The sequence below is a fragment of the Scomber japonicus genome, chromosome 18 (assembly GCF_027409825.1).
Source record: "Scomber japonicus isolate fScoJap1 chromosome 18, fScoJap1.pri, whole genome shotgun sequence".
Taxonomy (NCBI): Eukaryota; Metazoa; Chordata; class Actinopteri; order Scombriformes; family Scombridae; genus Scomber; species Scomber japonicus.
In genome coordinates this window covers 10,098,809-10,125,730 of record NC_070595.1, presented here as the reverse complement: position 1 = coordinate 10,125,730, position 26,922 = coordinate 10,098,809, and the positions used below count along the sequence as shown (strand labels likewise).

General features: G+C 40.2%; 1 protein-coding gene across 1 annotated transcript in view; it reads right to left on the bottom strand.

The window, feature by feature from the left end:
* LOC128379207 (meiosis inhibitor protein 1) overlaps nucleotides 1-26,922 on the bottom strand; it is a 58,119-nt gene that overhangs the window by 2,352 nt on the left and 28,845 nt on the right. Inside the window, 14 exon segments of the mRNA XM_053338851.1 lie at nucleotides 2,703-2,846; nucleotides 6,627-6,758; nucleotides 7,067-7,173; nucleotides 7,631-7,712; nucleotides 11,056-11,240; nucleotides 12,499-12,583; nucleotides 12,915-13,114; nucleotides 14,835-14,945; nucleotides 15,721-15,834; nucleotides 19,627-19,810; nucleotides 20,311-20,439; nucleotides 20,564-20,749; nucleotides 21,555-21,705; nucleotides 23,237-23,417. Coding sequence (XP_053194826.1) covers nucleotides 2,703-2,846; nucleotides 6,627-6,758; nucleotides 7,067-7,173; nucleotides 7,631-7,712; nucleotides 11,056-11,240; nucleotides 12,499-12,583; nucleotides 12,915-13,114; nucleotides 14,835-14,945; nucleotides 15,721-15,834; nucleotides 19,627-19,810; nucleotides 20,311-20,439; nucleotides 20,564-20,749; nucleotides 21,555-21,705; nucleotides 23,237-23,417 — 1,991 coding nt within the window.

Sequence of the window (26,922 nt, the reverse complement as noted above, 5' to 3'; positions counted from 1 at the left end):
CTGGTAAAGTGTAGTTAATGGTATATCATATAAAAAGTATCATGTGTTGACAAATGAGTTTTTGATCAGATATTTTTTCAGTGTTAGACTTTAATTACAAAAGATCATAGTTTATTCAACTTTCCTCTGCCTGTATATATGAACTACTGTAAATGAACAAATACATGCAATAAATTCTTTAACTGTGAAACTGTAAAATTTAGGCAGGTGCACATGCTCTAAAAGCAGAACAGAAAAAAGCACTTAATATAGAGGAATCAAAGAAAAGTGAAACTAATGAACGATTAAACAAACTGGCAAATTGAGGGTGTAATACTTTCTATAATGTATGAATCAGGTTTGCTTTCACTGTGAAGTCAGACAGACAGATGGACACATCTCCAACACACCTGAAAACACGAGTTAAGGAACACTGAAGCATGCTGAGAAATGTACTATAAGTCTCTGTTGATGTTTGAAAAAGACAAAAAAATGTATGTTTACAAGTTAAGAATCTGATTATTAAAATGAAAAAACTAAAATTTAAGAAATCTAGAAGTGGAAATATTTCCATTCTCCCACATTTCCATTGGTGAGATCATTTGAGAAGCACATTGCTGTGTGCTGCAAAATGAACAGATATTTACCTACCTAACCCTGTGTGTGATGAACAGAAGCAGAAATATTTTTGATAAGTTTAATATTGAATTTCTGCTTCAATCATAGTACACAGTGTTCAATTTGTCCTGTATTGACAAATTAATGTATTATTAATTTACTATAAATGTGATATGACAATATTGTTTTTAGTTTGTGAACCCTTTAGAATTATTCCTGCATAAATATGACCTAAAATGTGATCAGATTTCCATCCAAGTTCTAAAACTTGAGAAAGAGACATTAGTTCAACAAATTAGTCCAAAATCTTACACTTGTTTGTTTATTGAGGAAAATGATCCAATGTTACATATTTGTGTGAGGCAAAAATATGTGAACCCCTAGGATTATCAGTTCATAAAGGAGAAATTAGTCAGGTGTTTCAATCAATAGGATAACAATCAAGTGTGAGTCTGAGAGGTCCTGTTTTATTTACTCATTTACTTATTTTTCACCGTTAAAGTATGAACTTCACAACACAGGTTGGTGGAAGTGTGTCATTGCTAAAACAAAGGAGATTTCTGAGGACCTTAGAAGAAGAGATACTGACACTCAGCAGGCTGGAAAGGGTTACAAAACCATTTCTAAAGAGTTTGGACTCGTTAGCCCAAACTCTGAGCACATTGTGTTGAAATTGAAGACATTCAACACCAGTGTTACCCTCCCCAGGAGTGGTTGGACAACAAAGATCACACCAAGAGCAGCCATATAGCCTGAGAGGTCACAAGGGACTACAGGCTAACATCTAGGAAACTAAAGTCCAATAGTACAGTCAATGTTAATGAGTCCTCCATCAGGAGAACATTGAACATCGATGATGTAAATGGTGTGTGTAACAGAGTTGCAAAGATAAAGCCACAGCTCTACAGTTTGCTCAAGACCATGTTGACTGGAAAAATGTTCTATGGTTGGATGAGGACCAAAATCAAACTTTTTGGCTTAAATGAGAGGCATTTTATTTGGCAATGAACAAACACTGCATTCCAACATAAGAACCTCCTCTCATCTGTGAAACATGGTGGCGATAGTATCATGGTTCAGGTCTGCTTTGCTGCGTCTGGACTAGAACAACTTGCAAACATTGATGGAGCTTTCAGTTCTGAGTTGTACCAGCAAATTCTAAAGGGAAATGTCCAGATATCAGTCCATGACCTGATGCTCAACAGAAAGTGTGTCATAAAAAAAAGACAACAGTCAAACACACAAGTTGTTCTACCAAATGATGGTTAGAGCAAAAGAAAGTTCATGTTTTGGCTGAGTCAAAGCGCTGACCTTAATTCTACAGAAATACTGTGGAAGGACCTGAAGCAGGCAGTTCATGCCGAGAACATATGTTCTGTAAGGAGGAACATGATCAAATTCTTCTAAGCAGATGTGTAAGGCTGATCAACAGTTACCAGAAATGTTTTGTTAAAGTTATTGCTGTGAAATATGACCACACCAGTTATGGAAAGCAAGGGTTTACATATTTTTGCCTCACACAAATAGGAAAGATAGAAGAAGATGTAATCATTTTGCTCAATAAATAAATGAATGGTTTCCCTTTATCTAGTTTTAGGACTTGTGTAAAAATCTAATCCCATTTCATGTCATCATTTGTGCAGAAAAAGAGAAAATTGTAATGTGTTCACAAACTTTCAAGCAGAACTGTATATGAGAGTGTGTGTGGGGGGGTGAAAGGAAGAGTGTGTGTGTGTGTGGCAAATGTACTGAGCCTTTAAATATAGACGGACTGAAATACAGTAACTACTCTGTGCTGTACAACACACTTTCGAAAGAGATCAAGTGAAAAGCACAACAGGCATTCAGTCAATTGCCACAGAAAATCAATGAAGGAGCCCTGCTGACGTTTGAAGTGCAGCATGCTGAAAGTGTGTGCACATGTGTTTGTGTGTGTGTGTGTGTGTGTACATGTTGTAGCTTTTACAACACTTCAGACATTTATAGAGGTGTGTTCAGGTTTTTTTGCAGGGGTGTGAGCTGCTGTCTAGAAGTATGTACAAAGTGCAGGATGTCAGGCTGTATGTGTTTTGAACTGGTCGGAGGTGTGAATGAGTGTGTTTCACTTCAAGTGACGGATACAGGACGTTGCTGGGCAGACTGGGGCTGCAGCTTTCGGTGGGCGGCTGCAGTTTGAGGGACTCCATCATAGTCCTCACTCTCTGTTTGTGGTCCTCTGTGGGCGGTGGCTGCAGGACACTGCTCTGGATCTGAATGGATGTAACATGAGGTAGAGTTTCATTTTTCTGAGTTAAAAGGGAGAAGAGAGAGAGAAGAGGAAAGAAGAAGTGTATGAAGAGAATAAGTAGAGGATATAATGCCAATACTGGGACAGAAGGTTAACCTCCAGTGAAGAGGAGAGTGAGAAGAAAATACATGTAAGAAGAAAAAAGAAAATGTCCAAATCAGAGAAAAGAGGTTGAAGGCCTATTCTTTTCCTAAGTGGTTGTTTAAATAGTCTGAAAACAAGAGAACATACATTTTTAACCATAGCACAACCAGAGATCCACTTTAAAAAAACATAATGCCTTGACAAGCTGACAAAAGCCAAATTTCTGTTTATAGTCACAGCACACAAGTGGGAGCAGAGAGACTCACACACACAAACACACATGTACACACACACCTGGGATTTGAAGAGCGCTAAATAAGTAAGCAAGACAGGAACTACTTCTACTGCAAAAACGAAACCATTTATTTCAGCTGTCACAGGCACACGCTGTAGATAAATATGTGCCCAAAGCCTGAGAGAGCATATAAAGCTACTCTGTAGATGTAACTATATAGGTTAGGCAATAAGGAAGAGGAAAAACCCTTGTCCTAAACACTTTTCAAGAGTTAAAAGGTTGCAGTGGATTCTATGCAGGTACAAAGAGTCCCAGTAGAGGAGGATTATGAGTCCGAACAGCAACACAGAGCTGCTACTGATAAGCTCCCATGCAAAAACCAGAAGTTTAGACATTTTCTTATTGTCACTTCGGAGTATATGAGGAAATACTTAATCATCTCACCGTCAGTCTTCTTTAAGGACATCAAAAAGGCAATTTTACAGTATTACGAGCATATGAACTCAATATTTTCATTAGTGACAGCAGCACAATTATTGCTCTAAAAGCACCAATATTCCTCATAGTGACACCAAATGACATTCATCTTCCTTATGACCACCATCATTCTCACTCCCTTCACCTCTACCAGTCAGTGAGTAAACTAAAGCCTGTAGGGATGAAAAACTTGTGGTAACTTTTTGTCTGGACTCGTGGTGATTTTCAGTTAGACTGCAAAGATAGCGATTAGAACTGACGGTGAAGACAGCAGGTTCAGACAGAATGGATAAGGTCTACTTCAATATTTCAGGGTTGTGTAGATCAGTCAAAGTACTCAGCTGGACTCCCACAATGTCTGTGCTCACCCATATTGATTTGACACCAACAGGGCTGCACAAACAGATAAAATAAACTAACACTCATACAGTAGCTGCCTGTATACAGATGGTTGGTAGAAATTTAAAAAAAAAAAAAAAAAAAAAAAGGAACTTTAAGAATGTAAGAGATAGAAAGAGTGATGAGTGATTTTGGGAGAAGTTATTAGAAGTCTGCCAGCATTTGAAATTATGTAAAGGAACTTTCCCTGAGGCCAGCTCTGATATGACAAGCTACTGTAGCAAAGCATGCAACACAGTGCAGCAGCTTCACCCTCTTCCTGCTGTCCACTGGATGGTGTGAATATGCATATACTGTTAGAGACAGGAAGAGAATCAAATGGATAAGCAGGCGCAGGCAGGAAATAGCCATGGGCGAATGCTGCAAAAGCAAATGAACTTTGTGCTCAGAGTATGTGCATACACACTTTGACACACACACACACACACGGTTGATGATTTTGTCAGGACTCACAGAGGGAGGAAGCAAGGCAGTGATATGATGCCACGTACTGTAAATGACAAATGTGCAGAGAACTTCCTCAAGACTGAGATTCAGTGCAAATGCAGATCAGCAAATGCAGAGATGTATCTGTCAGATTGAACCCTGCCTCACGTAAACTGTCTCGATGCCTCCGCAAACACACAGATACATGAACAGCACGCACGTGAACACGCGCTCAGACAAGTCAACAGACAGATACGTGCGCAAGCGTTCGCACAGTTCACGATTCTCTGGCACACACTTCACTGGGAGCCGCAATGTGTGCCATCATTCTGTCACCCCTCTGAGTCTGAGCTACTTTCAGAATCCTAAAAGCATTTCTGGTCCAATATATGACACCAAATTCAAGCTAAGCCATCTGATGTGGCTGCTTTTCCTTCTGGGTTTTATAATGTCTTAAAGCAAACCCAGATGGGCTTTATGCATTTGCTGCAAAGCTAACTAGGGTAACTAGGTAAATGACATAGTTATCATCTTCAGCTTACGTTGAAACTCAGTTTTCACAGATAATAAACTAATTTCGAAGCTCATTTATACGATTTCACATTTCTTCTGCAGATAATTTGCATGATTAGACAACTTTTGTATGAGGAGCTTATACCACATACTGTTGGTGCTGTGATCCCAACTGAGCAGATCAAATATCACAGTTAGGCTCAGATGTTTTGATCTCATGATTTGTGGAATAAAACTATTTATCTTCCTTTTTAAAAGCGTTTCTGTTTGCACTTTAATAGAGTGGTTCCACAATTCTGAATTCAACATTTCTATGTGACCAATACAACAATATCCCTGTGTCACAGTATTATATGTTGGTAAAGCTCTACAGTAAACTGTACTACGTTTGGTATTTTTGAACATTTTAAAAATAGACTTAACTATACAACATTTTTTCTCACTACACTGCTGAGAAAGTGTGAACCTCCAGGTTCCCTATTTTCAAGTGTCACTACCACATATTAGTCATTTTCTGGTCTTGGTCTGGTTTTGTGACCAACTACTTGGCAGCTCTGGCTGCAGTTCTTCAAAATAGGCATTTCAAAATAAATGGCTAAAAGGCCCTTGAGACATGTGCTAAGACTATATCAACAACAGAAATACCAGAATTGTGATATTACTAGGATACAGATAAACGTTTGTTATTTTATCATTATCATTACTATTGCAGGATCACCTAAATTTGCCCTCGGATCAGTAATTAATTCTTCAGCAATTACTGAGGTATTTGTTAAGCTCTTTTAGTTGGCCTACAACATTTCAGCTTTGTGGAGCAGAGTGCAGGTCCATGGTAAAAGCTAATGTTTTCTTACTCAAGAATTTCCCCACCTGCATGTGGTATGATAAGAGTATAACAGTATCCCCTCTGCCAAATGTGTAATTGATAGATGCAGCTAAAGTCTGTGGACCCAAAACAGGGTGCAGTGATTGGTTGAGATAAATTACACTGCTTGCCTGTTTCAGCGGGGATGTTAATGAGGATTTAAATTCAGTCTCTGACCAACACAGATGAAGTCATTACAGCCGACATGATCAACAATTCTGTATTTATGACTAACAGCTGGGGTTACTGAGTTAAGACCGAACTTTTAAAGGATAGCAGTAAGTCCTTATTTCGTGCAGATCCAGCCCTTGTGCAGCCCTCAGTCAACACTTTTACCTGTCACCGCTATGTGAAGTATGATGTGGTCCCACACACTCCCACGTCAGCTGTTACTGAAAACAGGTATTTTGCTGCTGCTGTGTAAAATGCTAGTGTTTTATTTGCATAAACAAACTGGCTCTTTCCTGTCCACGTTTCCCCTGCTGTCTCTGTATTTTTCATCCCTCGCTTTTCTTCACAACAAATAAATAAAAACATCAAAGTAATATAGACACTGCACAAACTTGAATGATACTGAACTTTGCATGAACTTTTTACTGCTTGTGATTCATTCTTTCAAGGAATGTAGATATTCATAGTTAACAGCATATTGAAGCCTATTGTGTGAATCCACACAAATGTTCACAAAGTGTGCCCTACATTATATTATCTGTGTGTATGTGTGGGTGTGTGAACTGGTGTACCTGCGTGAGGAGCAGCCTGAGGGCATGTGCTGCTTCCTGGCTGAGCTCCTTCACCCCTCTCCTCTCCACCGCCTCCATCACCTGCAGTAGGTCAGGCTCCCACAGCACGGCCGTACTGCTGTGCTGCATGAGCTGCAGAGGACACAAATGCAGACACACAGATAGATGTACACATACCAATGCACACTGATCCACATATCCACTTAATATCCATTTGATCCAAAGTACCTCCACCACTTGTAATGTGGAACAAAGTGTTTTTATCACATGCATTAACGTTGATACTTTTTATATCAAACATTTATAACTGCTCAGACTCAGGCCCCATAAATTACACTTGATTTGAGTGGTGTGTGGTCGGTATATATATATTTATATGTGTGTGTGTGTGTGTGTGTGTGTGTGTGTGTGTGTGTGTGTGTGTGTGTGTAACATCTCACAAGTGTGATGAGTCTGAGAATGGCAGGGTGCAGGAGGCAGCTCTCTCCCGAGTTGAGCAGGCAGTGGAGGAGGAATCGACTCCATGGCTGACAAACCACATACTTGGCTAACACACACACACACACACACACACACACGCACAAAAAAAGAACACACACACACGGCAAAAGCCGGAGGGAGTGAAATGACAATTCAGGGTGCCTAATTCAAATCAATTCAGTTTAATCTGGCTCTATTCCTGCAGGTGCAATTACTGAAATTGGTTTATTTCTGTGAATGTGCCGAAAGCAACAATATTAATACATACAGCCTGGATGTAAAAACAAAACACAATACAGTGTTGAAGACAGAGACAATATGAGAGAGTCATGAGACACACATCCACACAAATACACACATATACAGTATATACCCGCACACATACATCTACAAATTGACATGCTCACAAGTACACAGATATTCTTAGACATATTTGCAGAGAAATCTCACATGCATGCATTTTCTGTCTTTTTCTCTCTCATGCACGCATTCACACTAATTAACAAACTGTCTCTGTCTGGTACCTGTAGCGGGACTCCTCCTCTGAAGGAAGCCCAGCAGGGAGCTTAGACAGTTGACTGAGGCTCTGAGCAACAGCTCATGCTTCTGAGGAGAAAGAGACACGAAATGTGAGAGAAGTCGAGTTTAGAAAAAGAAGAAGAAAATAACATCTTGCATCTTTAAAATGTCACGTCATTGCATGTCATGGGAGCAGCAGGAGTTTGACGTGTGCCTGTGTGCGCAGTGACTGACAGAGAAAGGACACAAACGTGGCAACAGATGCACAGGAAAACAGACATGGGGACAACACACGCGTACATCCACAGACACATACTCGCCAATGGACAGAGATGCAGCCAGAGACAAAAGAGAGAACAAGGGAACACCGGAGAGAGCGACTGAGTGAGGGTTTAATAATGAATGTCTCTCCACAGTGGCGGTGCTGGCAGTGAGCACTATGTAGTGTCCAAAAATACTGAAGTAGGCCAGACGGATATATAGACGACAGTGGAGAGTTACACCCTGATGATGAGGCAAAGAGGAGGAGATGGAGTAGAAAGGAGTCAATAGTAAAGAAAGAGCGAGGGAGGTGAAGTTGGTAGGGGTAAAGGAAGGGACAAATAGGGGAGAGGGCAGATGGGGAGAAGAAGATGAAAGGAGAGGTTAAAAGAGAGAGATGGGGAAGGAGAAAGTGGAAGCAGAGTCAAGAAAAGAAGGGAGGAGAGGCACTCTTTCTACCAAACCAGAGCATCAAGAGGAAAAGAGAGCAAAACAGAGGAGAGAGGAGGGGAATGGGGAACTGTTACTCATATCAGCTGCCAAACAGCAGACTACAGAGTACTGAACCATGGAGCTGAAGCTCAGTTCGCGCTGTACAGTCTTTTCACACTGAGAGGAAACGCCGCTGGTGTGGAACCAGAGGCTGACACACTGCAGCACAGGATAAAACAGAAACACAACAAAACTTATACCTAATTATCCCGCAGTTTGCTTATTATAACCAGATTTTAGGATTGTCAAACTCAAAAATATGAATCTCTTTTACAAACAAACATGTTAATATCTTTAAGGTGTTGACTTTAAAGCTGTTATCTGTAATGTTTTTTAATTTAATATAACATTAGTATACAATATATTGTCTGGAGAACTGGGAAACACATAATTGTAGGTATTAAACTTCATTAGCCGGAGCTTTTTCCAGGTTTCGCACTGACCCAGTAAAATACATAACGGGCTTCCACATGACCTCCCACAACACGCTGATATGTTTTTCCTCTAGTTCAAACATCATTTTAATTACCTCTCAGCGCTGGCAGGGGTGACGGTTAAGGGCGTCAGCTTTAACGTACTTGTTTCTGTCTTGGCTGTAAAGGTTTAACGAGTTGCGACTATGATACCGCAGCAGTGCAGCTCATTTAGCTGTGACCCCACGTGACCTCTGCATTCCTGCTAATTCAAAAATCGCTTGTTCTTCTAAACTATTGTATGCTGATATGAATGCTGGTGTGCATTTAGATGAACCATTTTCCAACTGTTTTCTATTTGTTTATCCTCATCAGTCAAAATAAACAGCGGCAGTAGGATGAAGACAAACACCATTTAGAGCTTTAGACAGCAATTTGTGAGGAAATGGTTCATTATGAATAAAACTGCAGATATCACAAAAATGTCTCAGTACAAACCTTTTCTAGTTCTAGTGCTCACTCTTCATCGTTGTGTCTTGTATCATAATTTGTCCGTGAAGTGCTTCTGTATTTGAATATGAGGATCTTAAGAATTATTTGAACTCTGTTTAATGCACAATGAGTCTGGAGAGGTGAGCTGCATTCGAGATGTATCTTACTACCATTTTATCGATACAGTCAAAATAAATTACAACCACTCTCACTGCTGCTACTCATAAAACCTGCAAGCTTCATGATTCATTGATTCACGATATCTCTGCTCCAGTCCTATAGCAAAAAAATGCACCTTTTAGTGTGTGACTGTTCAGACTTGGCCATCAACTAATAGCAGTAAAGGTAATAGATAGTATACCTGGTTGAGTGATAAAGTATTTTATTGCTTCACTTGTGTATTGTGATGCTAGAGCACTGCTTTAAAAAATAAACAAAATGACCAGGTTGGAACAACAGTAAAATCAAAAGCCTGTGTAAGCATCGACATTATGTTGTAATTCAGTTCACAGTAGATGTCTGAGGAAAATTACTCATATTTTGGAGAGTGTTGGTTTTAGCTCTGTGCTGGCTACCACTGAGGAGAGGTAGTGCTCTACCTATTTATCTTAAAAAGAATGTTTAAGGGACACAAGTGTGCTGCTTTTGTAATAAGCCACCACAGTCAATACACCAGCTACATGTAATAACATTTTGGAGATATTTGTAATTGTGCTGGGTGTGTGTGGTTTTCCATTATGCTAACTTCTACATCAATTGAAATCTCATTTTCTATAGAGGCTTGTTTGTGAAAGGCATGTTCAGTGTCATGCTGTGAACGTTTTAAAGATAACCTGTATGTTACCTTTGCTGCAGAATACAGGGCAGAATGACAGTAAAGCAAGAGAGGGGAAGGCAGCATATCAGGATTTGAGCCCACTGCTGTGTAAGCGCATGGTTATGCATCTCTGTTTGAGGATAGATGCATATAGTGATAACTCGGATGCAATCTTTTTATCTTCAATTCTATGAATCAACATTTACACACATATTGTTATTCATATTACACTTGTTAGGATCCTGAAGAAAACAGGGATTCATAGAATTACAAATAGAAAAGACTCTATTGGAGTGAGTGGGCAGCTCTTAACGCCTTCCTTTGATGTTTACTTGTGAGTCAGCTTGATCAGGTGTGCATTTTCTTTTAGTTTGTCATTATGTACCCTTTATTCACAGAGTCACCATAAAATGCAACATTTACTTTAAAATGTTTACTTTGATGCTTGAAATGGACAAAAATTGATAAGGAACACAGCTAGAGTCTGCCTTTAACACTAGAATATATAACTTGTTGATAATTATTTGTTATAAAAACAATACATCTGGTAGCACTCCACCTTTTAATACAGTACAGAATTTAGATGTTCTATTATTTCTGCCATCCACAAACAAGAATTGTGTGAAATGCAATGTTGCATTCCCCGCAGCAGACTCACATTCATCTGTTGATGTAAAATCCATAGAGTGCTTAAGATGATGTTTCTACCAAATCTATATTTACAACTCAACTGTACATCTAGCTTAATGGTGTACCACTTCCAGGAACTTCTCTACTGTATCTCCAGGGATTTATATCGCTCGAAATCTCCTTCACAATTTCCTTTCTACACAATACATGTTCTTGCATGTAACATGACACACACGCAACACACGCACGCACGCACGCACGCACGCACACACACACACACACACACACACACACATATACTCAATCCTCCCCAATGTGCTACAACCTGTAAAAGAAGTCCACTTAGAGCAGTTGAGAGGCATTGGGCGCCTCTGGAGCCAAGTGGGTATAATGCGCCCTCTTCGACCCCCAGGGGTCTTGGCCCAACCAAGCCAGGACCGGTTCTCACACACACCACTGTGGATGCCAGGTCAACATCAAGTAAAGCCTGCAGGAACTTCAGGTAGCTCACTGGAAAGAGAAAATGAGAGAAAGAGAGAGGTGAATGGCTGGAAAAGGAGGAGATGGCATGTTCAAACACAAAGGAGGAAGAGGACAATGAGAAGGCAACCAAATGTGGAGGGCAGGACCGCAGGAGGAGAAGAAGGAGCGTACAGAGCATGAGGTGGAAGTTTGGAATAGATAGTAAAAGCAGGTAGCAGTGGGAATAGAATCTGGAGGAGAGCGAGAGTGGCAGTCAGAAGAAATTGAGGGCAATTTTTGAATTGATATGTGACAGAAATGGAGGACAAGAAGTTAAAGATGTCAGTGCCAAGTGTAGGGATTGCGTGAGGCAGTGAGAGACAGGGTTAAAGGAAGGTCAGCGAGACTGAGAGACCTGGCCAAAATGAATGTAAAAACTGTGAGTTCCACACTGAGAGCTGCCAGCCATTTGAACTACACTTATACCATGTACACTGAGATTAGAGCTCTCTGAGGGAGGGAGGACTCAATTAGTGGCAGTGGAAGAGACAGAACACAGAGATGGGGAACGAAGGATGGATAGATAGAAAAAGAAAGGTAGAATGAGAAGCATTAGAGAAAGAAAAAAAAACCTAGGCTAGAGAAAGACAGACGGGAGACTGAGTGAGCGGAGGAGACATAGGGGGGGCAGAGGGAGGGTGCCGATACATCACAACGACCCTGACAGGCCACTTATCCAGCTGACAGAGACACCGGAGCAGCAGGGATGATCTGTCTCCGGGTGGTGCAGCAGGATGTGGACCACTTAATATAATGAAAGTGTGTGCAATGCATGCTGGGGTTTGGTTACCTATGCTGAGGTTAAAAAGTGACAGACACTTTGCCTGTGTAAAGAGTACATGTAAAGCAAATGGAGTTGAACCTCATTAGTCTGTCCTGAGATTTGCACAGTATATGGACAGTTGCTGCAGCATTCATGGTTTCCTGACCTCGTCAAAATCAAAACTCTACTGACATGGATCTAGTTTTTACACACGCTCTGGTTTGTGTGTAACTGCACTGGACGGAGTGAAGCAGAGTAGCACAAGATGAATGCAATGATGAAAGTGAGAGGTGATGAAGAGGCAGCACAGAACAAAAAGCGAAACAAAAGAAAACACAGGATGTGGAAAAGCATCAGAAAATGCCCCTGAGTGTTATAAAGGTGAGACATACATTCTTGCTGATGAACTGTTTTGGCATGTGCTGTCTGCAAAGGGACAGCTCTTTCACAAATATTTTTCAGAAACAATCGCGAGTTCGTTACCCAGCAAGAGATTGTCTGTGTTTCTTTTCTGAACAAGGAGTAGCTGCAGAACTGTGTCCAAACTCCAACTGATGCTCTTATGGACCTGAAATAATGAAGAAAGGGAGAGAGAGAGAGAGAAAGAGTGGGAGAGGGGAGAATCACAAGAATAACAAGATTGGGCCCGAAAAGCTCATTGCAAGCAAGAATGTATTATCCCTGCAGTGCGAGCAGAGAAGAAAATGCATTGTTCAATACAGCAGCCTTACATTGATTTGTATCAAATGAATCCAGCTGCTGTTTAGTATTCTGCGCCCACATCAGAACAAACATACATTTTTATTGTATGTTCTGTGTCTTGCCCTTGAATGTGCCTTGACTGGGTGAAACTCTATCCTCAAGTTGTGATAAGAGCGAAGCTGGGCTGCGGTGTGTACCTGAGCGGAGTGAACATGCTGCAAGGTAATGAGGGAGGACAGGAGTAGATGGCTGCAGCACAACAGGGCTGAAGGGGGACCAGCAGACGGAGAGAGGGATGGAGTAGAGGAGGAGGTGGAGGAGGAGGAGGAGGAGGAAGAGGAGAGGACTTTCTGCAGCTGGTCCATCAGTCCGCTGTTGGAGAGTAGCATGGAGACAGCTGGGGAGGAGAAGGCACTATGTCATTACACTTTGATAGGCTCTGTGTGTGTGTGTGTGTGTGTGTGTGTGTGTGTGTGTGCGCGCACAACAACAACAACACAAACTTTCACTTTGTGTGCTATCTGTAAGGACTTAACTTATTTGACTTAAACACATTCAGGCACTAACACATACACACAAACAGGGAAACATTCAAGTGATCAAACACACACGCACGCACGCACGCACGCACGCACGCACGCACGCACGCACGCACACACGCACACACACACACACACACACACATACTTTCACATCATTCTCACCCTACACAGAGTGCAATGTCCATCCTTGACTGGACTTAATACACCTTAGTTATGTCTATATGGTAATCAGCTTGTTGCATCAGCACAAATGAACAGAATAAGTGGAAATATTTGCATAATATTGGTAATATATACAGTATGTAGGGAGCTACCCTGGTCAAGGACTACAAAGAGTATAATTACACATTATCCATAGCTACTACAGTATAATCTGCTCTTTCATTGAGACACTAAGTGTTTCTATTCTTTTCCTTCTTACCATCAGCTGAGACACTATGTAGCCTGAGGCTAGAGTAACTAGCATCTGTAAACTCACCACTATTGATGAAGAAGCAGATGGTGAATGGAGGTAGTGTGCAACAGAAGCAGAAAAGAAATGCTATGGGCATAACTGGCTTTGCTTGTCAGTGGCATCCCTCCTCTCTGGCCACTGGCCTCATTTTATTACCAACATGCCAGCTCTTTCCTGACTTCTACTGAGATTTCTCTTGGAAGCCTGTCCAGGTAAATTATTTAGCTTGTAATAAAATCAATGCTAATCACCATGCCAAATCATTTATGTCTTGAGTAAGAAGCAAAGTAACACGTCTTGATTAATCCTGATAATTAATTAATCACATATCCTATTTATTCAGTTCAACAGTGGAGCTACTTCTTCTATATTTTGGTGGATTCACTCTCATTTTGCTTTACCTTTATGGTATTCAGAAGTGATATATTTTCGTTTTCTCTTGAACAAAAATAATAAAACATTTAAGAGCCAACATCAAATAGATTCCTCTTCCATCTTATTTTTTATTATCTGCACAAAGAATAATAAACAGATTGCTTCCACCTTTCTGTCAATGTGGCAGTGGGTATGAATGTGGATTAGTGTGTGTGTGTGAAACATAGTCTGCTGACCATATCACGGTGTGGGTGTGTATGTTTGTGTTTTCTAATCGTGGTATTGTCTGCGTGTTAGAGATATTTTCTACATGTAGCAAGGTTGACAACACAATCCCCGAGAGCCCGCGCGTGCTTTTGTGCAAACGTCTGAGGAGCTCTCACGGCTGACAGTCTAACGAGTGTGTACAAGTGTCTAAGAGAATGAGCTAGTATGTGTGTGTGTGTGTGTGTGTGTGCCCTTATGTAAAGCCGTACAGCAGGTGTCGGCTTTGGTGCTTCTTGTTTATTCTGTGTCTCAATACAACATGCTTGTAACAGTCAGCTTCCTACCTTTGTAAAACAGGGAGGATGGAGAAAGAGGTCGAAGCGGAGGGACACAGAGGGAGGGAGAGGGGGGGGACATAGAAATATACTGCAAAGAAGTGACAAGGTGTGTAAAAGATGCAACATAGGGATAGTGACGGACTGGGAGAACACAAGCGGAGATAGAGAGAGAGTCACAAGAGGAAGAAAAGTGTGTCTAACCTCTGTCGGTGCAGTGTGCAGGGGACAGACTCAGGCAGCAGTACAGGTAGCTGAGGGCACGCAGCAGGCTCTCTGTGTCTGTAGACTTCAACCTTCCTGCTATATTATTCACTGACACACACACACACATACACAGAAACACATTCAAGTATAATGGCTCAATTCCCCATTTTCACATCTTATCTGCAGCTCTCTAATTTGATAAACATTTCATTATTCAAGAGGAGACATTAAGACTCGATGTGACAGACAGATAAAATGATAAAATGAATCTGATCTGCTGGGGGAAAAATGTCGAGGATGAACAGCTGGGAAATATAACTCGGAGCACAGAATGAGGTTCCACTAATGCGGTAGAAAAAAAAGACCAAAAGCCTAACTTGTGAGTCACAGAGGGATGAAGGGTGTTGACATCAGGGCAGAAAGTAAATATTCTTTCTAATCGTCGCGGGCTTAGGAGTTACAATTTGTCAGACGTGTCGGGTACATTTCTTAACAGTGTTTCCATCACCAGATCAGCAGCCAGTGCCTCTCTGAGTTGATGGTGATATCAAATAAAACACTTAGGAAGGATTGCAGGATGGAGGTGAGATAAAGTCAGCAGCACAGCAGACCATGTTTTGAATAAGAAGATAATGTCAAAAGATGTTTATCTGGCACAGTTAGTACATGTCTGTAATGTAGCATGTTAGTGTGTGTGTGAGTGTAACGTATCAGAGAGTTTTACTAATTCATTGTCTCTAATGAAGAGTGCGTGTTTGATTATACAGAGTAATGTAAAGCGTGTTAGGAGCTGTCTGTTTGCGTATGTGTGCTAACAGATGAGAGCCGTGGGGAAGGAGAGTGACGCTTAGTGTGACCTGTCAGCGGCGCCTTTTCACCTCACCGTGGTAGAGCAGCGTGAAGTGCACCCCGTCCATCTTGCCGTAGGAGGGAGAAGAAGGTGGGTCGCTGGCCTGCATCACGCACAGCAGCTTGAGCAGCAGAGGGAGGGAGTTCACTGCAAGAGCGAGAAAAAGAAAGAAGGTAGAAGTGTAAAAAGAAGAGGTTTAGAGAGACAGACAGATATATAAAGAAATATGGACAGACTGTGTTGTGAAGGAAATGACATTCATTTAAATGAGAGATAGAGGAGGGAGTGATGCAGGTAGGAGACTGCCAGACACTTAGCATTTCACCTCAGCTTATTATTTAGTCTGAAACTCAAGGTCCCTAGAATCGTTTTCAACAAAGCCAAAATAAAGGACATTGTTCAAACTGACACTGTTGAAACAGCAAGAAGGTTTTTTTTTTAATTATTATAAAAAGAACAAGTGACTATCTCACAGTGACTTGTGGATGTCACAGTGATCATCAGGGAGAAAGAAGAAGAAACTACTATGCATGCACATGTTGAATAGCAGTACTCTTGCTATGGATCCGGGGAGGGTTAAGGGTGAAACAAGCTGAGAGAGAGAGAAAGGAGAGAGGGATTGTGAAGAGAGAGATGAAAAGAGACAAAGTACTCAAACAGGAAAGAGACTGGAGGAAGATCAGGCAGAACAGTCATCTACATATCCTTTCACTGCTGTAGTGCATAACATTAAAATAACTCCCCTCGGGATGCCTCAGCATTAGGGGCTAATATAAAGTATATATTAATGCAAATTACAGTGGGCTGAACTGGAACACGTACAGGGATAAGGGTCTGTAATCCCTACAGGCCCCCAAGATGAGCGGAGAGCTTGCAGGGGCTAACCACAGCAACAGTTTTTGAATCCCCAGCTGGCACACTGGTGTTGTACCCTTCAGCTGTGCTCATTAACCTGGTCAGGTTTTCAGACATAATAACACCATCTGCCAGACACTTCTGCCTAAAGCACATTATAGCACCACATATGTTTGAGGGTGCACAATGTGTCTGGGAATCAAACCTATAAACCTGGATGTGTTCTCATCCGACATGATCTGAACAGGGGAGCATGCGATCTCACAAAAATCTCATAAACACTAAAATTGTCCCAAAACTTGCTAAAATGGGCTAGGGGGGGCGGGCTGAATGAAAAAATGAGCAAAGTAAAGGACAGTGAAGGCATTCAGCCCGCCCCCCTGGCCCCTTTTAGCAAGTTTTGGGACAATCCCCCACCCTTCCCCATTTTGGACTTTTTCGACACTACCAGCCTTGTCAGGGTTTTTTTGCCCGCTTTGGAAAATCCTTCACAATTTTCACACAATGCCTTCATGGTGCTTGATTTTGCTCATTTTTCATTCAGCCCGCCCCCCTGGCCCCTTTTGGCAAGTTTTGGGACAATCCCCCACACTTTCCCATTTTGGACTTTTTCGACACTTTACTTCCGATTTTATATCAACTCTGTGAACTTGCATCGTGATGACATGATTATATTGTAATATTGCTTTAGTTAATTATCTGAACTGTTGTCAAACTAATAAATTGGATCATTTTTTTTTAAAGAAGGGAAGTCTTAGTTTATGCTATCTAAATACTGATATTTCACTTAGAATTTTTCTCAGATTAGTGAAATGAAATCTATACTATATGCTTAATCGATCACACAGGATAGTCATCTCAACAAACAGGTATCTCACTTTCCTCCTTCTGTACTGACAAAGGATGCTTGGAAGATTCCTTTTAACAGAGGATTAATGATTCTTCACTTCAAACATAAATCAGAAAGGGACAGTCAGTGTTCTGGGAAGTGTGTGTGCATTTAATAATAACTACATACAAAACTAACGACAATGCAAAACTATCATATTGGTGACAGTATTTCAGACTAGGTTTAGAAATATTTCAAGTTTGATTATTAGAGTAAATTCTCTTAAATAAGAATTCTACTTTATCTTCATGTGATCAATCCACCTTTAACATTGTCTTTATAGGGAGTGCAATTTGAACTGTTAGAATCATTACCAAGAAATTGCAGTCTGGGAGAAAGGTCGAACAGGTATTCTTTAAAAAGATCGGGTCTGTGTGAATAATTAAACTAAGTGCTTTCCATTATGTTGCATAAGCACTTCCTGCCAAATAGACCTATTAATCCATGCACAGTGCCTTATAGATGCTTTACTGCTGTGCATACCCATTGTTATTTTTATACAATTATTTAAATTTCCAACATAATTTATCAGTCTACTCAGATTTTTTTACAGCTGTGGAGGAATTTAAAGAATTTCCATATGAATGTGAAATTGCATGCCGGACACAGACACGCACCAGCGCACATTCCAACTAACAAGTTATCCATTTCTGCAGGTTTTACACTAACACAAGATTTGCAACTTTCTTTGACATTATTTTTAAAATGTGTGTACTAATTTTCTCTCAATTTGGAATATATTCTGTATTCATTGTAGTCATTATCATAGCATCACACTCAGCCATGTAATACTATTCACCTGCCAACGATGCTCAGAAATGCCACCACCTATAACACAAACTGTAAAAAACCATCAAGCAATAAGTCTTAGCACTGAATGTTGAACAGTTTATTAAGTTTATTCAAGGTATTATTTAGAGGTGCAGTTTATTCATGTTTTGCTTTGATCTCATCAAATGCTTTTGTTGCACGGTGTGTGATGTAGATACTGTGTAGAGGAAGGTCTGTTCAGAGACATTTAATTAAAAAAATACTTTTCTTAATCAAATCAAATAACTTTTTAGTCAATATCAAAAGAAATAGGCATCTGAGACAAAATAGCCCAGGTGTGGCTGCTGCTGCTGCTGCTGGCTGTGTACAAAGCTGAGATTTAATTAACTAACTCCTTTAGTGTTTGCTGTGTGCAGAGAAAAAAAGACTGTCAGGCTTTGTTCTATTACATTTCACACTGTGTGTATGTGTGTGTGTGTGTCTACAACTGAATGAGCTTGTATCGAGCGGAGAAGAGGCAATTTCATCAAAAACCTTCATTTGCTACACAAAGTTTTAATATGTACTGTATGACTGAAATCAGCCAGTAAGAAAACAAAACACTGTATGCTGCATCATAAAAGTGAACAAAAGAGAGCAAACAAACAGGGTCTGTTGTGTTTTATATCTGCAATTTTTTCCTGTTTTCATTGTTGAATGTATTTTAAATGCTTCTGTTTGTAACATTTGTGCTTTTCAACTCTTAACCTGCCTTAAAAATAAAACTGTATCTATGCTTTAATAAGATCATGTCAAATGATTATATAGTGTGTATGTTTTTGTGAGTTTAAGGGGCTCAGTAGGACTCACAGTGTCATGCACACTTTCGATAATTTTGTGGCCGTGCTTGTTGGATGCACCTGAAGCAAACTTGACTGCAGGCTGGGATCAGAAAGAATACATTATAATACATTATAGATGACCGCATTACTGTGAAACTGACAGTTTGAAGAGTGTTCCTCAGAGGAAAGTTAATGTTGTCTGGGATGTGCAAAGTTTCAAACAGAAAAAGCAAATAACATCTATTTTAAGTTGAATTCACATTTCTGACCTGTAGTGCATAATAATCTGTTCCATAATGTTTTGTTGTTGTTTTAAAATAACACTTTTATTTCCAATATAACCACTATAAAACAATGAAAACTATCTATCACAGCCACACATCCACCTGTATTGTAAATAAAATGCATAACTAATTGAATAAAATAGTTTCATACAAGTGTGTCTTCACCAATTTAAGTAACCAATATCTTATTAAAAATACCTATGTGCTGAGTTTGATCTGCTCTGAGCTGGCAGGTAGTGAACCACTGAAGACACATATTCTTGGTATCAAGATTACAGTACACCGCTGGATCGGCATTACCACACCCTCTACCTCTTACCCTGTGCAGAGTGTCCCTGTCCATGGCTAATGTTCTCCACGCTGAGCCTCTGTAATGCCTGGAGCAGGGCTGTCCTAAGATCTGTACACAAGTCTGCCTCATAGTCTCTTTGACCACGCAAGAAAACTTCCAGGACCTCAAGGGCTTGTTCTGCCAGGGAAGCCTCCCTAGTGCAAACCATGTCCTAGATTCATACAGACAGACAAACAGAAAGACAGATAGAAGTTTTAAGTCAGATTTATTTAGAATATCTTGTGTGAAACTGACAGTACCTGCACAGTCCTAATACTAAATGCATAGATACTATAGATACTCAATGCAGGTTAAAGAGTAACTTAACACCACCTGGAATTATTGCTTTTTATTACCTTCAATGGTTTAACATCACACTTTGCTGCAGTGATGTATAGGCCCAGTAACATCACTGTTGGGTGTGGTTACAGATACAACCGTGCCCTTTCTGCCCACACCCAGTGTTCAGAAGTGAAACAGACCCTTTTAACCAGAGAGGGCAGTGAAAGACTTCTTTTCGGTCTTGTGTCAAGTTGCTCTTTAAAGGCAAATATACATATTTCACAAAGTCTTATTTCTGTTTAAGGCTAAACAAATAGTTCTATTTGCATGTGAAACAATGCAGCACAAATTCTTAAATCCAAGTTCCTGATTGGGGTCTCCATTTCTCACCAGGAGGGTCAGCATGACAGCTGGGTATTTCTCTAACAGAGTCAGTAGCTCCATGATTTCTGCATCGGGCTTCTGTTCATGCCTCTCCTCTGCAAAGCTTTCTTTTTTCTCTCCATCTTCTGTGGCTGGCTGCCAGAAATGAAATACAACCACCTTTTTTTTAGCAATTCACAATTTTAATTTGTGAGAGTTCAAAGTAGAATTAATCAGTGAAGTGAAGTCTGAGACAGAAATTAAAAAATTGTCCCCTCACCAAGGTCAGCTCTGCATCTATATCTTCTGTTCGCTTGGTCAACCAAAGTTCCAAGACCAGGGGCCCGCATTTCTCTGCTAGCTCCTTATAGCGGCAGATGAAGTGGAGGAGTGCAGGATGGTGAATGTAGAGGGAAGAGAAGCTTTGGCAGGAGGAGAGTGCCTTGCAGATGCAGTTCAAAGAAGCCTTGAGTAGGTTGAAAAAAAAAAGGTTGAAAAGCCAAAGTGCTTTCTTTGAGACGAGGATATAGACAAGTTTAACAGCTTGCAGTTGGAAAGAAAATTCCCTCACAAAACAAATGTGAGACTAGTTATAAACCCTGCTGAGGCCGAGCCCTCAGTCACAGCAAGAGATTTCCTGTAATGTATTGCTTATTTTTATTCATAGTCAACAAAAGGTATATACCATTAAGCACCTGCTGAGAAGAAGCATAATGTTTTGCCACGTCTACTTGAACTACAGAAAAATACATTCATTTGAGAACATTTTATTTGTTCTGTGCAGCTTTAGATAAACTATTATTAATATTCTTTGCTGGTGATGATTATCTACAGCTTAGTATAGATCATGGAGCATTATGATTAGTCTGTGGCCTCCACATTAAACTGTTCAGAGCTCTGACCTCAGTAAATGTGATTCTCTTCCTTTGTGCACAGGAAAAACATCATTAACACCTTCATCTTAACTTAATCTTGACCCCTTATGTTGCAGTGTTTGTGTTTTGTTTTTACATTCATTGTTACAAAAAATTCCAAAGGGGTAAAAGGTTAAACAGCAAAACTACAGAAACTACTTAAATAAGTTTGATTCTTAAAGCATCATAAGGCCAAATGGTCATTTTCTACAAGGTCTAGAGGTTTATTGAAAAGCATAAAACATAGTTTCATCCTTCCTTTAAACTATAACTTGATGATGTGAATCTAAAAACCTTTTGTAAGGTACAGAGTGTGTTGTATTCTCTGTTCAGTGAACTGGTCACAATTACAATTACCCCGCTGAGGCTGGTGCTCTTGTCCTGTGTCACTGCCAGCAGGTAGAGGGCAGAACGGAGCACAGAGTCGGGCAAGGTACAGCTGCCCTGCTCCTGCACTGTATGCAACAGGCACACAACTCCTGAGAACACTGTCTGGTCTGGAAGGAGCCTGGCTTACACACAAACACACACAAACAAACACACACGTGCATGATAATGACATTTATAGGACTGTATATAAACACACATACACTTGAATGTCACCCACCTAGGCAGACACATTCAGTGTGAGGGTAAAAAAATGGAAAAACACACAAACAAAGTGCTTCAGAGACATGTTGATGACACAAACTTTCTATCTCTCTTTCTTTCGCTAAAATGCACATGCACAGTCAAGAGTGTATGGCAACGCACAGACGCACGCACAAATTCGCAGATCCTATCGCTGAGTACACACACACACACACGTACACACACTCAGCCCTCCCACGCTATGTAAATCTCTAGCCACTGCTCCCATTAATCTTGATGAGACCACACAGTGGCAGGGAGAGGCTTTCATGCCCTTCCCCAAGGGTTACACATAGCCGAGGTTCCACAGAAGGACAAATTAAACTTTCCAAAGAAGCTAACGTATCTCTGAGGTCATAAAATATGTACTTAAGAACACCCTCGATGGGCCACTGCAGTACCACTGGAGTAAGAGGAGAGCTACAGATACATGAAAAGCCTACTGGTTTCTTGTTTATATATTAATACATAACTCTGATACTCTGTGACATGTTTTCTGGGATTTTGGTCAAATCAATTAATATGATGTATCTCCAATGTTTCTCAAAGGCTGTAAGTGGTGTTTCTTCCACTGGCTAATCAAAAATAAATGTCTCTGTTTGATCACAATAATCACATCAATAATCACACTTTCTCAAAATACTTTACTTGTTAAATATTTCTGGCAGCACCCACATATCAGACATCTCTAAAATGTTTCCAGGTTGTCAGAATTGAGGAGTTGTAATATTTCTGTCACTATCAAACCATAAATATACAGATATAATACAGAAATAAAACTGGTTTGCATTGTTTCCCTAAGATCAGGTGTAATGTAGCGCTACTAAGAGCCACCAAGCAAGGGAAGAAGAGTCTTGCTCAAAGACACTTTAGCAGGGTGAGTCAGTACTTCTGTATCAAACTGTGCCCGCCCCTCTTACAAAGCCACCCTGCAGTGCCAGGGATAAGTACTCTGGATATGTGCCAGCAACATGTCGTCTAGTGATGCTGAAATATTTACTGATTACTTCCATTTCCATAAAAATTACCAGCTGAGAACGTGAGATTTTACTGATGCTTGCTTAATTTGAACTTGAACAAAGAGATCTTAAATGAGCAAAATAAATGTGTGATGCAACAGTGTCAGCTATTATTCCTGCAGCAATTTATTTTAAGGCTTTAACCGAGATAAGGAAAGGTTTGTGTGCATTGACAAATTAAGTGAAGGTGTTTTCTTCTTGTCTTCTGTTGCTTAACACTATTCTGCACAGCCAAGTGTGACCACTGGCAAGAAAGTAAATGACTAAGGGTGCTATAAAGACAAACTCTGAGTATGTGTGTATTTCTTCCTGTGAATATAAGCCTCTTTATTACCTATTATTGTGCAATGGTCCTCCATCAATATTCAGACTGTGTGCACATTGTATTACCTGTCTCCTTGCTGCAGGGTGAGGTGCAGCATTATGACCAGACAGTACTGAGTGGCCCTTGGTCCTTTATAGTCACACAGCTGGAGCCCAGGGTCCTCAGCCAGCAGACAGGGCCAGTCTGACAGGCGACAGCACAGAGAGGGAAGGTTGTACAGCAGGAGATTCTCCACCTCCTCAGCATCTGAGTGAAGAAAGGGGAAATAAAAACTGAAGCAAAAAGGACAGTGGTTTATAATCAATGCTAGGAACAGGAGCAAGAGAAAAAGAGAAGGAGAGAGAGAAGAAATAGGAGGGAGACAAATGAAATAGAGCAAAATGCAGCAGGAGACACCCTGAGGCCTCATTTACAAACGAGTATTACTCACTAATTTTATGTTTATGATTAAAGCCAAGCAAAAGCTGCGGTTTATGACAAATTTATCTAGTGGAAAAAAGCAGTTGGGTTTCACACTTGGTAGCTGATTTCACACTTTTTCCAATTATCTATATTGCAGCCAAACAAAAATCATTAACCAATTTAAGGATGTCATGGATGCTTAAATTAAATTTTTTTTAGAACATTCTTCGATAAAAGCCATATTATGTTATTTAGGAAAGTTAAAGGATGTTCTTAAATGATGTCCCTGAAGAAAAGGCGAGATGGAGATGGAATGTGGAAGAAGAGATGTAGCGTGAGAGAAAAGAGAAGTTCAACTGCAAGGGAGAGACGGATGAAGACGAGAGGCAGGAGAGTCTGTGTGAGGGTGCCTGAGGAAGGTTTCCACTGACTGAAATAACAGCAAAAAAGATACCGTATATATACATAAATAAAGAATACTGCATAAGATGGGAAGGAAGAAAAAAAAAAAAGACAGACAAACGGGAGGGGAGATATGCAGCGACGCAGGGAATTCAGAAAAAAAAAACTGAAACGGAGGACAAGCTGAACCGTGACGTTGCCTTCATCTTTAGGGAAATGAAGAGAGAGAGATAGAGTGAAGGGGGAGAGAGAGAGGGAGAAGAATATGAGATGCAGCTTATAAAAAAAAAAAACTTGGAGAGAACAACACAGATTGAGGAGGGGAAAGAGAAACCAGTGAAACATACTGTAGCTCTGAATAGTGCTGTGAGATTTCGGCCTGTAGAAGGAGAGAGAGAGAGAGAGAGAAAGAGAAAGAGAGAGAGAAAGAGAGAGAGACAGAGAGAGAGAGAGAGAGAGAAATGATGAGAAATGGAGGAGTGAGCAAGAAAACAACACCATATGTAGGATGTGAGGAAATCAGAGGGAAGCAGGAGCAAAGAACAGAATGACAAAGATGGCAGACAGGGATAAGGGTCACTGACGCATGACTACACTGAGGCTATAAAGCCACAGAGCAGTCTGTAGGGATAGAGACTACCAATCAGCCGGAGAGGAAAACAAAATAAAGAGGGAACGAGAGATTAAGAAATATAGAAAGAGGGCGAGAAATAAATATGAACAGGAACCAAAGGCGAAGGCAGGCAAGTTGTAGAATCCTGCAGATGTATGTCAAGATAGAGAGCACAGCAGACAGAGAGAGAGAGAGACTGTAGAGAAAGATGAGGAGAGTCACATAATAAAGAAGGACACCAGACGCCAATGCAACCACCACTAGAAATGTACCGATACTGAATTTTGGTCCAATACTAACTCAAATAGGACAATGGGCCAATCTGGTGTCGAATACCATTATTTTAATATAGAACAATTCAGCTCATTTATATCTATGTATTTATTTTTAACATTTAGTTTTACAAAGTTAAATATAAAAACAATGATCCCAGTCTCCTCCACACACTGAGGCACACACAGATTTTTATTTAAACACTGGTATCAGATCGGTTTTGACCAATACCCTAAACCCAGGTATAGGTATCGTCGGTGAATCCCTAGCTGCCACCTCTAGGGAACTGGAGGAAGAGTTGAGAGAGTTGAGTTGAGAGAAGAGAGGTGAGGGGAGGGGGGGAAGAAGGATGAACAAAGGGAGGACTGTGTGAGAGAGAAACAACAAAGGACAGACAGATGAGGAAGATGAAAAGGGAAACAACAGATGGGAAAGAGACAACAAACAGACCTACAGAGCAGGCCACGGTGACATGTAGCCTCCTGTTTGAGTTTTGATGAACAAAAAACAAAGAAGAAAAAAGATAGAAAAGAGAAAAGAAGAGTAGCATTTTCTTAAATATTCATAAAGCCATTATGAGACAGTCAGACGGCTGTACACAAAAATGCACAAAAAAGATACACTTGAATAAATTAAATCAATTAAATCACACATTAAAAACAGAGGAGTGTATAAAACAAGATAGAGACATCTGGTTAAAAAAACAAAAAAAAGTCTCACCATGAAAAATAACGCAATGGTAAAAATTCAAGATGAGATCAAAGGAAAAAATGAAATGAGAGAAAGCAAGAGGCTGAAAATGAAACTGAACCAGATAGAAGGATGATGAAATGAAGCAAGACGTTGACGGGCAGAAAGAGGAACAAACAGGAGTGTGGCTCTGCAAAAGTCATTATTCACAGCTACAAAAACACACACACACACACGCTTGTTTGTACAGCTCTTACATTTCATTACACTGCAAAGAAATACTTTAGTCTCTAACTCTGGTCTCAGTGTCACTACATGTCTCCTGGGGACAACTGCAGTTTCCATAAAATGCTTGTATTCTTCACTCTGCACTGAGGGGATGTTACAGTGATGTGAGAAAAGGCAAAATCAATGCATTTAGCATGGGTTTCACTTTTCACTATTTTTCTTTAATATCATTTTTTAGTCTTTCATAATCAGAAGAGATGCTTTGTTTATTGCAAGCATCCCGCTATCGATGTTGTCATAAAGCACACTGACATTTACGATACTTAGCATCAGCTCTTTCACACTCACACAAAGCAAACAGTGTTCAGTGTTCGATTCAAGGCTGTTTCCCACATTCAACATGTTTACGGCGCGTTCCTGCAGTTCTGTATAATAAACTACAGCTACAGTTTAGTGACCTTTAGTAAACACTTTTTAAAAAATGGTATCATCAGCTTGTTGAATGTGACCTTCTGAACAAAGTTGGACACTGAGAAGAGGAGGAGGGATGAGAATCTTGTTTAATGTTGACAACTGAAGTCAGCGTAAAGAAAGAGAGAAGACAGACAGGAGCAGTGTGCATTGGTAGTTGAGAGAGAGAGGGAGAGAGGGGGGGGGTGTGACAGAGAAACTGAACAAAAAAACTTGACTTTGAACTACTTATTTTATTTTATGCAATGTTATTGTACCTGTGCAAGAAACTCCACCGACTCTGTTTTGTTTGATGCCTCAAATAAATACCTCATTTACGTCAGCTTGATTTAGTTTGTTAATTGTTGCCTACATTATACATTCAATAGAGGCAGGTGACGCACATTAAATGTCTTTGCATTTCAATACAAAGTAATCCAAATAAGTGTCCCCAAAGGCATTTATGATGCGTTTTATGGATAAGGGTGGATTCTTTTCAAAATGAACTAAAACTTATGACAAAATATTACTTTTCTGAGTTATATTTTAGCTATTGGAAAAACATTATTTATATAAATGACCTGATCTGATCCATAAAACCAACAAACCTTAAACAGCATTAGTTTTATTCAACATTTCAACAGTATTACATAACTGATGGCATGACATCATTGCGTGGAAGATGACAGTAAC